This window comes from Aotus nancymaae, unplaced genomic scaffold (assembly GCF_030222135.1).
Source record: "Aotus nancymaae isolate 86718 unplaced genomic scaffold, 86718_ANA_hifiasm-v0.15.2.pri h1tg000021l, whole genome shotgun sequence".
Taxonomy (NCBI): Eukaryota; Metazoa; Chordata; class Mammalia; order Primates; family Aotidae; genus Aotus; species Aotus nancymaae.
Window position 1 is genome coordinate 31,687,877 of NW_026988433.1, and position 13,751 is coordinate 31,701,627.

At 39.3% G+C, this 13,751-nt stretch overlaps 1 protein-coding gene across 6 annotated transcripts in view; it reads right to left on the reverse strand.

The window, feature by feature from the left end:
- Window positions 1-11,478: 11,478 nt before the first annotated feature.
- Window positions 11,479-13,751, reverse strand: part of ANO4 (anoctamin 4) — a 212,383-nt gene continuing 210,110 nt past the window's right edge. For 5 of the 6 annotated variants that reach the window (XM_064379929.1, XM_064379931.1, XM_064379930.1 and 2 more), the window contains 2 exons: window positions 13,006-13,201; window positions 11,479-12,257 (listed from right to left, as the gene is read on the reverse strand). In XM_064379929.1, coding sequence (XP_064235999.1) covers window positions 13,010-13,201 — 192 coding nt within the window. In that variant the 3' untranslated portion in view covers window positions 11,479-12,257; window positions 13,006-13,009. Of the gene's footprint in view, window positions 12,258-13,001; window positions 13,202-13,751 lie in introns of all 6 variants that reach the window. The other variant, XM_064379928.1, reaches the window with a different exon arrangement.

The following is a 13,751-nucleotide window of genomic DNA, read 5'->3' on the forward strand; positions in this document are numbered from 1 at the left end:
TTGTAAAGTATCTGTTCATATCCTTTGCCCACTTTTGAATGGACTTGTTTGTTTTATTCTTGTAAATCTGTTTTAGTTCTTTGTAAATTCTGGATATCAGCCCTTTGTCAGATGGGTAAGCTGCAAAAATTTTTTCCCATTCTGTTGGTTGCCAATTCACTCTAATGACTGTTTCTTTTGCCGTGCAGAAGCTGTGGAGTTTGATTAGGTCCCATTTGTCTATTTTGGCTTTTGTTGCCAATGCTTTTGGTGTTTTGGTCATGAAGTCCTTGCCTACACCTATGTCCTGAATGCTTTTGCCTAGGTTTTCTTCTAGGGTTTTTATAGTGTTAGGTCTTATGTTTAAGTCTTTAATCCATCTGGAGTTAATTTTAGTGTAAGGTGTCAGGAAGGGGTCCAGTTTCTGCTTTCTGCATATGGCTAGCCAGTTTTCCCAACACCACTTATTAAACAGGGAATCCTTTCCCCATTGCTTTTGTCAGGTTTGTCAAAGATTGGATGGTTGTAGATATGTTGTGTTGCCTCCAAGGCCTCTGTTCTGTTCCATAGGTCTATATCTCTGTTTTGGCACCAATACCATGCTGTTTTGATTACTGTAGCCTTGTAGTATAGTTTGATGTCCGGATGATGCCTCCCACTTTGTTCTTTTTGCTTAGAATTGACTTGGCTATGCAAGCTCTCTTTTGGTTCCATATGAAGTTTAAGGTGGTTTTTTCCAGTTCTGTGAAGAAGGTCTTTGGTAGCTTGATGGGGATGGCATTGAATCTGTAAATTACTTTGGGCAGTATGACCATTTTCACGATATTGATTCTTCCTAACCATGAACATGGAACGTTTCTCCATCTGTTTGTGTCCTCTCTTATTTCGTTGAGCAGTGGTTTGTAGTTCTCCTTGAAGAGTTCCTTTATGTCCCTTGTTAGTTGTATTCCTAGGTATTTTATTCTCTTTGTAGCAATTGTGAATGGCAGTTCGTTCTTGATTTGGCTGTCTTTAAGTCTGTTATTAGTGTATAGGAATGCTTGTGATTTTCACACATTGATTTTGTATCCTGAGACTTTGCTGAAGTTGCTTATCAGTTTCAGGAGATTTTGGGCTGAGATGATGGGGTCTTCTAGATATACAATCATGTCATCTGCAAATAGAGACAATTTGACTTCCTCCTTTCCTATTTGAATACCCTTTATTTCTTTTTCTTGCCTGATTGCTCTGGCTAGAACTTCCAGTACTATATTGAATAGGAGTGGTGAGAGAGGGCATCCTTGTCTAGTGCCAGATTTCAAAGGGAATGCTTCCAGTTTTTGCCCATTCAGTATGATATTGGCTGTTGGTTTGTTGTAAATAGCTTTTATTATTTTGAGATACATTCCATCAATACCTAGTTTATTGAGAGTTTTTAGCATAAAGGGCTGTTGAATTTTGTTGAAGGCCTCTGCATCAATTGAGATAATCATGTAGTTTTTGTCTTCGGTTCTGTTTATGTGGTGAATTACGTTTATAGACTTGCGTATGTTGAACCAGCCTTGCATCCCCGGGATGAATCCTACTTGATCATGGTGGATAAGCTTTTTGATGTGCTGTTGCAATCAGCTTGCCAGTATTTTATTGAAGATTTTTGCATCTATGTTCATCATGGATATTGACCTGTAGTTTTCTTTACTTGTTGAGTCTCTGCTGGGTTTTGGTATCAGGATGATGTTGGTCTCAAAATGATTTGGGAAGGATTCCCTCTTTTTGGATTATTTGGAATAGTTTCAGAAGAAATGGTACCAGCTCCTCTTTGTATGTCTGGTAGAATTCAGCTGTGAACCCATCTGGACCTGGGCTTTTTTTGGGTGGTAGGCTCTTAATTGCTGCCTCGACTTCAGACCTTGTTATTGGTCTATTCAGGGTTTCGACTTCTTCCTGGTTTACGCTTGGGAGGAGGCAAATGTCCAGGAATTTATCCATTTCTTCCAGGTTTTCTAGTTTATGTGCATAGAGTTGTTTGTAGTAATCTCTGATGATGGTTTGAATTTCTGTGGAATCTGTGGTAATATCCCCTTTCTCGTTTTTTATTGCGTCTATTTGGTTATTCTCTCTTTTCTTTTTTATTAATCTGGCTAGTGGTCTATTTTGTTGATCTTTTCAAAAAACCAGCTCCTGGATTTATTGATTTTTTGAAGGGTTTTTTGTGTCTCTATCTCCTTCAGTTCTGCTCTGATCTTAGTTATTTCTTGTCTTCTGCTAGCTTTTGAGTTTTTTTGATCTTGCTCCTCTAGCTCTTTCAATTTTGATGATAAGGTGTCAATTTTAGATCTCTTCTTGCTGCTCATGTGGGCACTTATTGCTATATATTTTCCTCTAGAGACTGCTTTAAATGTGTCCCAGAGATTCTGGTATGTGGTGTCTTCGTTCTTGTTGGTTTTGAAGAACATATCTTTATTTCTGCCTTCATTTCATTGTTTATCCAGTCAACATTCAAGAGAAAGTTGTTCAGTTTCCATGAAGCTGTGCAGTTCTGGGTTGGTTTCTGAATTCTAAGTTCTAACTTGATTGCACTGTGGTCTGAGAGACTGTTTGTTTGTTATGGTTTCCATTCTTTTGCATTTGCTGAAGAGTGATTTACTTCCAATTATGTGGTAAATTTTAGAGTAGGTGTGATGTGGTGCTGAGAAGAATGTATATTCTGTAGATTTGGGGTGGAGAGTTCTGTAAATGTCTATTAGGTTTGCTTGGTCCAGGTCTGAGTTCAAGTCCTGGATATCCTTGTTAATTTTCTGTCTCACTGATCTGTCTAATATTGACAGTGGGGTGTTAAAGTCTCCCACTATTATTGCGTGGGATTCTATATCTCTTTGTAAGTCATTAAGAACTTGCCTTATGTATCTGGGTGCTCCTGTATTAGGTGCATATATATTTAGGATCGTTAGCTCTTCTTGTTGCATTGATCCTTTTACCATTATGTAATGTCCTTCTTTGTCTCTTTTGATCTTTGTTGCTTTAAAGTCTATTTTATCAGAGATGAGAATTACAACTCCTGCTTTTTTTTTTGCTCTCCATTTGCTTGGTAAGTCTTCCTCCATCCCTTTATTTTGGGCCTTTGTGTATCCTTGCATGTGAGATGGGTTTCCTGGATACAGCACACTGATTGGTTTTGGCTTTCTATCCAATTTGCCAGTCTGTGTCTTTTGATTGGGGCATTTGGTCCATTTACATTTAGGGTTAATTTGATACTGCCATTTTAATGCTAGCTGGCTGTTTTGCCCGTTAGTTGATGCAGATTCTTCATTGTGTTGACACTCTTTACCATTTGGTATGTTTTTGGAGTGGCTGGTACTGGTTGTTCTTTTCTATGTGTAGTGCCTCTTTCAGGAGCTAGTTTTTTATTTGTTCATTTGCATGCTCTCCATCTTGGTGGTTCCTTTTCTTATGTAGTTGATCATTTTTATCTGAGCGTTTATCTTCAGAAGAGGCTGTATTTTTTTTTCTAGTGACAGTTCCTTGGGCTGTGGTTAGTGAGAGTCCCTATGTAGAAATTTTAAATTAGATTTTGCTGTGCCCTAGTTGTTTCAATGGCTTTCAAAACAATTTTACATTATCATCTTAGGTTAGGGCTTTTGCTCTTAGGTTTGTAATATGAATTTGCATCCTAGACTCATGCATGGCACAGGGCTTAAGTTTTGATGCCTTAAGTAACTTTGTTTTTTTCCATCCAAAGAGTTGGCTAGAAGGAAACTTTATCAGTACTTCATTGGGCCTTTTGGTATATTTTTTTAAATCCCCCTTTAACTGATAGACAGTTTTTTAAGATGTCAGGCTTTTGGTGATATCTGGAATCAAGTTCTAGCTTCTTTACATTCTGTAGGCAGAAACCTCATTTTTCCTCCCATGAGGACATCAGAACTCAGCGGTTCTACACTTGCACTTATTTCTCAACATCTCCTGGTTTCATTGCTATGCTTTGATTTCCTTTACAATTCTGGGACTGCAGCTTCTCTTTTATTCTTATACATTTGATTATGCATTAAAATGTTTATTTTGTGACATTTTATCCAGAATTTCAATGTTTCTATAGCACCTAGGGAAGTCTAGCTGTATCAGTGTAGATCACAAATTGCTGGAAGTTCTGTTATGATTCTTTTAACTTGTTCAATCCTGGGTTGTGGAGGTGTGAGCCATTATCCATCACAAATGGCAATTTCAAAGCAACATGCAAAATACAATAATATAAACAGAACACATGAAAGCTGAAGGACAGTGAGAGATTTTTGTTTTTGCATAATAGTTTTACTGAGACATAATTAACATGCCATATGACTCACTCATTTATGTGCAACTCAGTTTCTATATTTACAGAGTTGTACAATTATCACCACATTCTTAAAAATTTTCCTTACCCCAAAAAGAAACCCCATATCCATTTTTATTCACTCTCCATTTTGTCCCACCCATCTCCTTTAGCCCTAGGCAACCACTAATCTACTTTCTGTCTCTATAGATTTGTCTATTCTGGACATTTCATATACATAAAATTACATACTGTGTGGTCTTTTGTGACTGGCTACTTTCATGTAGCATAACGCTTTCAAGGTTCATGCATGTATCATGTATCAGTGCATTCATTTTTACGGCTTAATAATACAATCATGCACCACATAATGACCTTTTGGTCAGTGACAGACCTCATACTTGACAGTGGTCCTATAAGATTATAATGCAGTTGAAAAATTCCTATTGCCTAGTGACATCATAGCCATTGTAATGTCATAAAATCATAAAGCAACTCATTACCTTTTCTATGTTTAGGTACATACATATTTATCATTGTGTTATGGTTGCCTACAGTATTCAGTACAGTAATATGCTATACATGTTTGTATCCTAGGAGCAACAGGCTGTATATCATGTAGCCTAAGTGTGCAGTAGGCTATGCCATCTAGGTTTGTGTAAAAACACTCTGTGATGTTCACACAATGATAAAATTACTCAACGATTAAATTCTTAGAATGTATTCCCATTGTTAAATGACACAATTGTATTCCATTATATGGATGTCCCATATTTTATTTATTCATTAATCAGTTGAAGAACGTTTGTGTTGTTTCCACTTATTGGTTATTAAGAAACATGTTGCTCTGAACATTTGTGTACAAGTTTCTGGGTGAGCATATGCTTTCAGTTCTTTGGGAGACATATTTAGCAGTGGAATGGTTGGGTCATGTGGTAGTTCTATGCTTAACCATTTTGGGAACTGCCAGACTATTTTCCAAAGCAGCTGCACCATTTTTACATTCCTAGCAGTAGTGTATGAGGTTACAATTTCTCCATATCCTGGACAACACTTATTATCTGTATTTTTTATTACAGCCATTCTAACACATGTGAAGTGGTATCTCACTGTGACTTTGATTTGCATTTCCCTGATGGCTAAAGATATTGACCATCTTTTCATGTTTATTTACCATTTGTATATCTTCTTTGGAGATATGTCTCATCAAATCCTTTGCCTGTTTTTTAAGTTGGTTTTTTTTTTAATTATTTGAGTTGTAAGAGTTCTCAGAAGTCTTATGTTGGAGACTTGCAATTAATTAAGATACAAACCCCTTAGATACATAATTTGTAAACATTTTTTCCCATTCTTTGGGTTGAAGAGGTTTTTTTATTTTTTGTCTTTTGTTTTGTTGTTGTTGTTTTAATTGAAGCTCTCTGAGTTACAGAGAAGTCACTTGAGATCTAAACAGAAGTAAAATATAATGGGACTTTTGAAGTAGAGAAATATAAAGCCTCCTGTTCACCCATTTAAGTCACGGGTAACATGACATTTCAGTAAATAAGACATATAAAATACAGTGCAATTTATAACAGGGCCAGTTGTGGAAGTACACAGAGAAAAAAAGGAAACAGATGAGAGAGGTGGAAAGTTAAGAGGAGATAAATACATAGCCCTGCCTTTTGGCTGAAACCAAGCATGACATCATTACATAACACTGGGTGGAAGCCAAGATATCCCAGAAAAGCAAGACTGAAAATAAATGGTAGGAGAGACTCAAGGAATGCCTTGTTTTACATGCCTCTGGAGAGGCAAGGGTCTGGCCCCATTAGACAGGGAGGGAGTCCACAAGGGAAGTGATCAAGCAGAAAACAGGGGCATGTGAGAGGGTTCAGAGGACAGTATAGTGGTGGGATATTCAGAGCATTAACCAATAGGATCCAAAGTCTAGCCTCTTAGGTTGACAATAATAAAATAGCTTGGATGATAGGAGCTGTGTTCCCCAACCCTAAAGTGGAAATGGATTTCCTGTGCTGGGAAAATTGGAGGAACCAGGTGAGCACCAATGTATTAGCAAGTCTCTGAGGCCTATATCCCTCTGTGTCCTAACACCATGTGCCGAGTCCTCGGATGGTGGCAGCAAACCACCATAGGTTTGTGGGATTTAAAAGCTGACAAAGGGGCCGGGTGAGGTGGCTCACGCCTGTAATCCCAGCACTTTGGGAGGCCGAGGTGGGTGGATCACGAGGTCAAGAGATCGAGACCATCCTGGTCAACATGGTGAAACCCCGTCTCTACTAAAAATACAAAAAATTAGCTGGGCACGGTGGCGCGTGCCTGCAATCCCAGCTACTCAGGAGGCTGAGGCAGGAGAATTGCCTGAACCCAGGAGGCGGAGGTTGCGGTGAGCCGAGATCGCGCCATTGAACTCCAGCCTGGGTAACAAGAGCGAAACTCCGTCTCAAAAAAACAAAACAAAACAGAACAAAAAAACAAAAAACAATAAAAGCTGACAAAAATCTGTTCCCCATCTTTTGAATAGAGCTTTCAGTCACAAGACCCCAGGAAAGACACAACTGAGTGGCATGTCTAAGCAGGCACAGGGCCATGGGAAGTTAGAAAGACTTTACCATGTTTTGTGAGCATAGAAGAAGAAATTGCTGCCTGAGGTGTCCAGGGGAATAGTTCTTTAAACAGCCTTACAATTTTCTACAACACAGGGTAGTGGAAAAACAGCATAATGACTTTCAAGCTCCCAGTGGCAGTATGGAGGTGGGGAAGGAAACCCACATGGCAGTAGAGTCAGGCTGAGACCTGCTTAGGTAATCAAAGGTCTACGATTTCAGAATAGAACATAAATATTACAAGCTAAGGCAGTTTAAAAAAGATGGATGGGGAGTGATGATGAGAGAAAGAGACGATTTTTTTTATATCAAGTAGTCAATCAATACTGTAGCTAATGATTCATTTAAACCTTAATGCTCTTCCTAATCTTTTCCCTTCAAGTTAGACATCTGTGTTCATTGCTGTATTCTTAGCATCCAGAACAGAACTGGCTGGCTCAATGAATATTTAATGAATGAACAAATCTATAGGATTCCCACATCTTAGAGTTTTTGTCCACTTTTTGAAAACATTAATGTCACAGGCTTGATTCCCTGGGAAGCAAACTCTAATATGGAGGGTAGTGTGCTTTGCATTTATTAAATGCTTTTAGGATCAATACCTATGGAAGGAACAAAAAGGAAGCAGATTTGGGTAGAGGTGGAGGTTGAGCTACAATGCAAGCTCAAGTAGAATCTTCCCACACAGAGCTCTGAAGTGAGGGAGCCCTTTACAGTTGTCCTAAGATTGCCAGGCTTTCATATTTGTGCATCGATTAGTCATTGATGTGGGCAGCCACAGGAAGGGGCAGGTCTTGGACCAGGTGACCCTCTGCAATGAGGTAGTCTTGATGAGCCTGACAGCTGGAGGGAGTCTGCCAGCAGAACTCCCAAAAGCTTGGGCAAGACGTCTTTCATTGAAGAGGGACCTTAGCAGCATACCATGGTGTCTACCTCATGAAGCAATTATATCTTAGAGAACTTAAGTCCTTTGTCTTACACCTTGGATCTAAACTTAGTTTTGTATGACTCCAGAGCCCATAATTGGAATAGAGTTGCTCTATTGTACATGTTAATGTAAACTCACTCCTAAACTGGCGAGGGTGCTGGCTGGACTTGAGAAGAGTTATTGTCGGTGTTCTGGATTAATGCAAAATGCAGGTCAAACTGAAGGACTTTTGTATGGCACTGACCCAATCCATCAAGAAACACCCTGTATTTCACTCAGCTGGGAGGCCTGCACAGCAAGTGATCTGTATTGAATGATATGATTAACTGATAACCTGCCTTTCCACCAGAGTGGTAATTCACTAAAATATTATACAATCAGATAAAATTAATTGAGCTCAGCTGGAATTCTACAGTATATTAAAGTGATTCAAATTATGGCCATAAGATACTGATTCGATGAGTAGTTTGCCGAATGTGGCCCCCACCTGACGGAATCAATACCATCTAGGTACTTGCTCAAAATCGAAATTTCCTGGTCCACCATAGACCTACTGAATCAGAAATGGAGGCGACGGTAGGGCCAGGTGATTCTAATGTATGCTACAGTTTGAGAAATACTGGACTACGTGAAAATTAGTAGGAAAAAATAAAAATTGGGTTTATAATTAGCAAATACATGTTATATAAATTATTCTTTTAAAAATGATTTGTAGAACTACTACTCAAGTCAAGAAATAGTAAATTGCCAGCACCTTGGATGCCTGTTTATCCCTTCTCATTCACACCCCAAAGCAAACACTTTTATGCTTTTAATATCTAGGAATACATCCCTCAGTACAAGTTTTTGAAGTTTGTGTAAATAAAACGGTGATAAATATTTTTAAATGATTGGTGCCGGGCATAGTGGCTCACGCCTGTAATCCCAGCACTTTGGGAGGCTGAGAACAAAAATTTGTTTTGTTTTGTCCTGAGGTCAGGAGTTCGAGACCAGCCTGGCCAACATGGTGAAACCTCATCTCTACTAAAAATACAAAAAACCTAGCCAGGCATGGTGGTGGGTGCCTGTACTCCCAGCTGCTTGGGAGGCTGAGGCAGAAGAATTGCTTGAACCCGGGAGGTGGAGGTTGCAGTGAGCTGAGATCGCGCCACTGCACTCCAGCCTGGGCAACAAGTGCAAAATCTGTCTCAAAGAAAAAAAAAGAAAGATTGGACAATTTCCTTTATTTTGCTCATAGAACTTGTTTTGCATAACGGACCTCAGCCTATCCAAATAATCACAACTTCCTAATTGGTGAGGTCTGAATTAATGAAAGGTCAAAATTGCCTCCTTGGGAGGGGCTAATGTTTATGCAAGCTGAGATCCACTGGTAACAGCTTTACTGTTTACTTCTCCCTGCCAGGAGATTAGTGGAATCTAAATTGAACACTTAAGTATTTAAAACTACTCATGTGGTTTTAATCACTAAGAGGGTTGTTAAGCAAGTCTTCTTTAATTTTTTTTGTTGTTGAAAATATTATTAAATTGATGTCTAAATCCTGACAGTCAATGGGCAACCTCGGAAACTACTCAATGTCTGTGTTGGGAAAACAATAGCTGGCAGTTACATATCACATGTGATCTGAGTAGCTTTAACTCCTTCTCTAGAGTAGAGGATTATGAAATTGAGGTCATACCCTTAGTTCTTTCATGTTGAAATATATAGTTACAGGAAAGTGAGTTTAAATTGACTGCATGTTATAGTCTCCCTTTTAGATTTATTTAAGAAGCACTGAAAACTTGCTTAGAAGCGTCACACTCTGTTGGGCAATGGGGAAGGGGAAGGTGGGTTTCTTGCCCTCTGTCACTGATATGGTTTGGCTGTGCCCCTACCCAAATCTCACCTTGAATTGTGATAAGCCCCACATGTCAAGGGCGAGGTCAGGTGGAGATAATAGAATCATGGGGGCAGTTTCCCCCATATTGTTCTTGTGGTAGTAAATAAGTCTCATGAGATCTAATGGTTTTATAAACGGGAGTGCCCCTGCACAAGCTCTCTTGCCTGCCGCCATGTAAGACATGATTTTGCTCATCATTCCCCTTCCACCATGATTGTGAAGCCTTCCCAGCCATGTGGACCTGTGAGTCAATTAAACCTCTTTCCTTTATAAATTACCCAGTCTCAGGTATGTCTTTATTAGCAGCATGAGAACAGACTAATACAGACACTTAAAAGCTATCTGAAGCTATAAGATGGATATGCATGTCCTAGGTGAGGAATACTGCACAGGGGAAAGAGTCTGAGTGAGTGGGGCAGATTGTGCAATGGGAGGCTTTAGGGGAGCCCAGAGGACAAGACTTGGAGAGACACATTTGCAGAAAAGTTGGAGTTTTACAGTGATGCCACTGAATTATCAAAGGAAGGATACAATTTCCTTTGTACAAGAAATCTGGAAAGTATATGGCATTTATAGACAGGTTTCCACTTAAAAAAATCAGGCAATATATTATTTTGCCAGTTTAAAGATTAACCCTGTTTGCTATTTGTTTTGTTTTGAGACAGAGTCTCACTCTGTCACCCATCCTGGAGTACAGTGGCGCAATCTTGGTTTACTGCAACCTCCAACTCCTGGGTTCAAGTGATTCTCTTGCCTTAGCCTCCCAAGTAGCTGGGACTACAGGTACACACCACCATGCCTGGCTAATTTTTGTATTTTTAGTAGAGGCAGGATTTCACCATGTTGGCCAGGCTGGTCTTGAACTTCTGACATCAAATGATCCACCACCTTGACCTCTCAAAGTGCTGGTATTACAGGCATGAGCCACTATGCCCAACTTACTTGCTAACTATTTGGATAACTGCTTGGAATCACTACATTAATCTGAGTGATCCAGACAGAAGAGGTTGTTGTTTAATTTTTTTTATTTTAATAGTTTTTTAGGTAGGGTGTAGGTGGTTTTTGGTTACACGGATAAGTTCTTTAATGGTGATTTCTAAGATTCTGGTATACCTGTTACCCAAGCAGTGTACACTATGCCCAATATGCAGTCTTTTATCACTCACCCTCCTCCCATACTTCCCCCTGGAGTCTTCAAAGTCCATTATATTATATATCTTTACATCCTCATAGCTTAGCTCCCACTTATAAGTGAGAACATATGATATTTGGTTTTCCATTCATGAGTTACTTCACTGACAATAATGGCCTCCAGATCCAACCAAGTTGCTGCAAAAGACATTATTTTGTTCCTGTTTATGGCTATGTAGTATTCCATGGTGTATATATATACTACATTTTCTTTATCCACTCAGTTGATGAGCACTTCAGTTGGTTCCATATATTTGCAATTGTGTACTGCAGATAGCTGAGATTTTAATGAAGATTACAGTGTTGAAGTAGGATATTTCTAATATTCTAGTCTTATGACGACTTACAAAATTGGGTAGATTATCAAATCCTCAATTTGTGACATATTCATTATGGCTTATATTTAAAATACTCCACTATTAAGACTAGGGAGAAAAGTTCATCAGAAACATAAGCTGATATTTTGCTAGCTATATTGTTTGTTTTTACATGCATTTATCCAATAATCATCTGATTTCCTGCAAAGTCCCTCAGATATTCCCCTCACATTAAAGATCTATGATTCCTCTTATTCTATGAGATGAAAATACGACAGAATTTCAGAAGAGCCAGCTGAAAATATTCCATGTGCATAAATTTATTTTAAATTTTATTGCATCACATTATACAAGCATTAATCATGGCTTTATGTTGACTATTTAAATGTGAAAATTCGTCATTCATGTCAGTACTTTTTGGCTATTTACAAGTAAGGAATTTCTATGTACTTTATATATCTCTGTATTTGTATGTACATATGTAGGAATACATGACTATACATATGTACACACAGAAATACATCTATGGCCATACACATAGCTATAGATATGTCATATATAATCATCTTCTCAGAAAGTCTAAAATTAAAAAAAAGGAAAGAAAAAGTTGTAAACAGGGTCTTGTCTGTGTTGTTGGTGACATGGAATTAGGACCATATGATGACATTCTAGGAATGTGCGTCCATGTGTCTGAATATCCTTTTTAGCCCAGTGTCTGTAAAATTCACATGGATAGAATGCAAAAAAGGTAGCAAACAGGCTGAAAAACAGGCCCAGTATACAAGTTCCCCTTGATTTTAAAAATGTGAGAATGTAACTGCCCATAATGTGCATGCTTGCTTGGTCAAGAATGGTCTATGGGTAGATAGCAATTGTGCGCTGGACTGCAACGTGATTTCACAGCAGTGTGACTCCAACACCAGTCCTCTACTAGATGCTGACCCTCCTGCGGCCACCAGTATCTGCAACATGCACTGCGGTTGCATTTTTAGTCATTCATTTGAGTGTGCTTTTGCACAGCCAGGAGAAGTAAACATAATTCAGGTCCTTGGCCTGGAAAGGGACTATTTTCTGGAAAGAGAAAATAAGGCATCAAGATCCTATGTATACACGATTGCTTTAAAACATGACGTACAATGGTCTGTATTTACCATGCATCAAAGGCATTCAAAGAATCTGTAACTCCGTATGGAGTCAGGGATGGTATAAACATTTTTATGCCTGCTTTATGGGTGAACATCCTGCCAACTATTGGGGAAATAGAGACAGACAGACGGACACTATGCTTTCAAGCAAAAATTGGAAATGGCCTTTTTGGGAAGAAAGCAGCCAGTAGTGGTGGGGCCAGAAGAAATTCTTCATCACGTTACTGGTCTTGCAGCCCAGGACAGCCCTGTTACACCTTGGTCTCTGGCCGCTGAGGCTTTCAGGAACAATTCTCTTTGCTAATATCTGCCTCTGACCCACCCAGAAAGAAGGGGCATGTTTCTCTGGAGACACTAAAGAAAACATCCCGGCTGGAGGAAGAGAGAGGAAGCTTTGTTTCAGGGAACACCTAGGCCAACACATGAAGACCTTGAGTGACAGGCCAGAGTCCAGCAAGAAGACAGAGAAGTGTTGCAAGAGGTGTGTGGGCGGGGAAGATCAAGCAAAATTTGCAATTATTAAAGTAAAATCAAGCCTCTTTTGGATTGGGAAGCTTCTAAGGACTTTATTTTGATCCCTGCTACTGCAACAATGGTAAGCTTTGCTTCGGGGAGTTTAAAGCACCCTCCCAACCTCAGAGTGGCTGCAGAGGGTGAGCACGCTTCCTACCTACATGATCACGGCCACTCATTGTGGTGCGCTTTTCCATTCTTCTTCCTCTCCTTTCGTTCCTTCTGGAGACGTTCCAGTTCTGCTTCATACATCATCTCCTGAATCAAGTACTTCTCTCTTCTCATTCGATCCCTTAGGTCTTTTGGGAGGTCTGGGATCAGATATGAAATGAGGTGCTTTATACAAAACACGAGGTGCTAAAAACACAGAGGAGAATGCAGAGTCAGGTCTATTGTGCATACTGAATGAGGTTGGGGAGTTGGCTCAAGAAGGATGTGGAGCCTCTGGGGTATATGGAGAGTGGAAAGAGGCCAGGGAGGCATGTGTAATGCAAGATGATAGGACAATTGAGGCCTGAACTGGTCTGATGGCACCACCTAGGGAATATAGAAAGAGGAGTCCAGAAGGAAGGTGGGAAACGAATGGTCAGATAATTAATTCAAAGGAGAGCCAGAAGAATGTATACTGTGGTATCAGAAAACCCAAGTATGAAGCTGGTAGCTTTGACTGCTTAAGGGCTGTCTGTCTACCTGAGGATGAATTATTTAATTTCTCTGAGCCTCACTCCACTCACCTTGAAAATGAGTATTGTGAGAATTACAAGACAATGTTTAAAAATGCCTTGTAGACTGTCAAATGCTTTACAAATCTTGATTGTAAGAATTATCAGTGGGCCTAGGGAAATAATCATTTCAGGAAGAAGTTTCATTTTCTTTTTGGTAAACTGCCACAAATTCTTTACTTGGA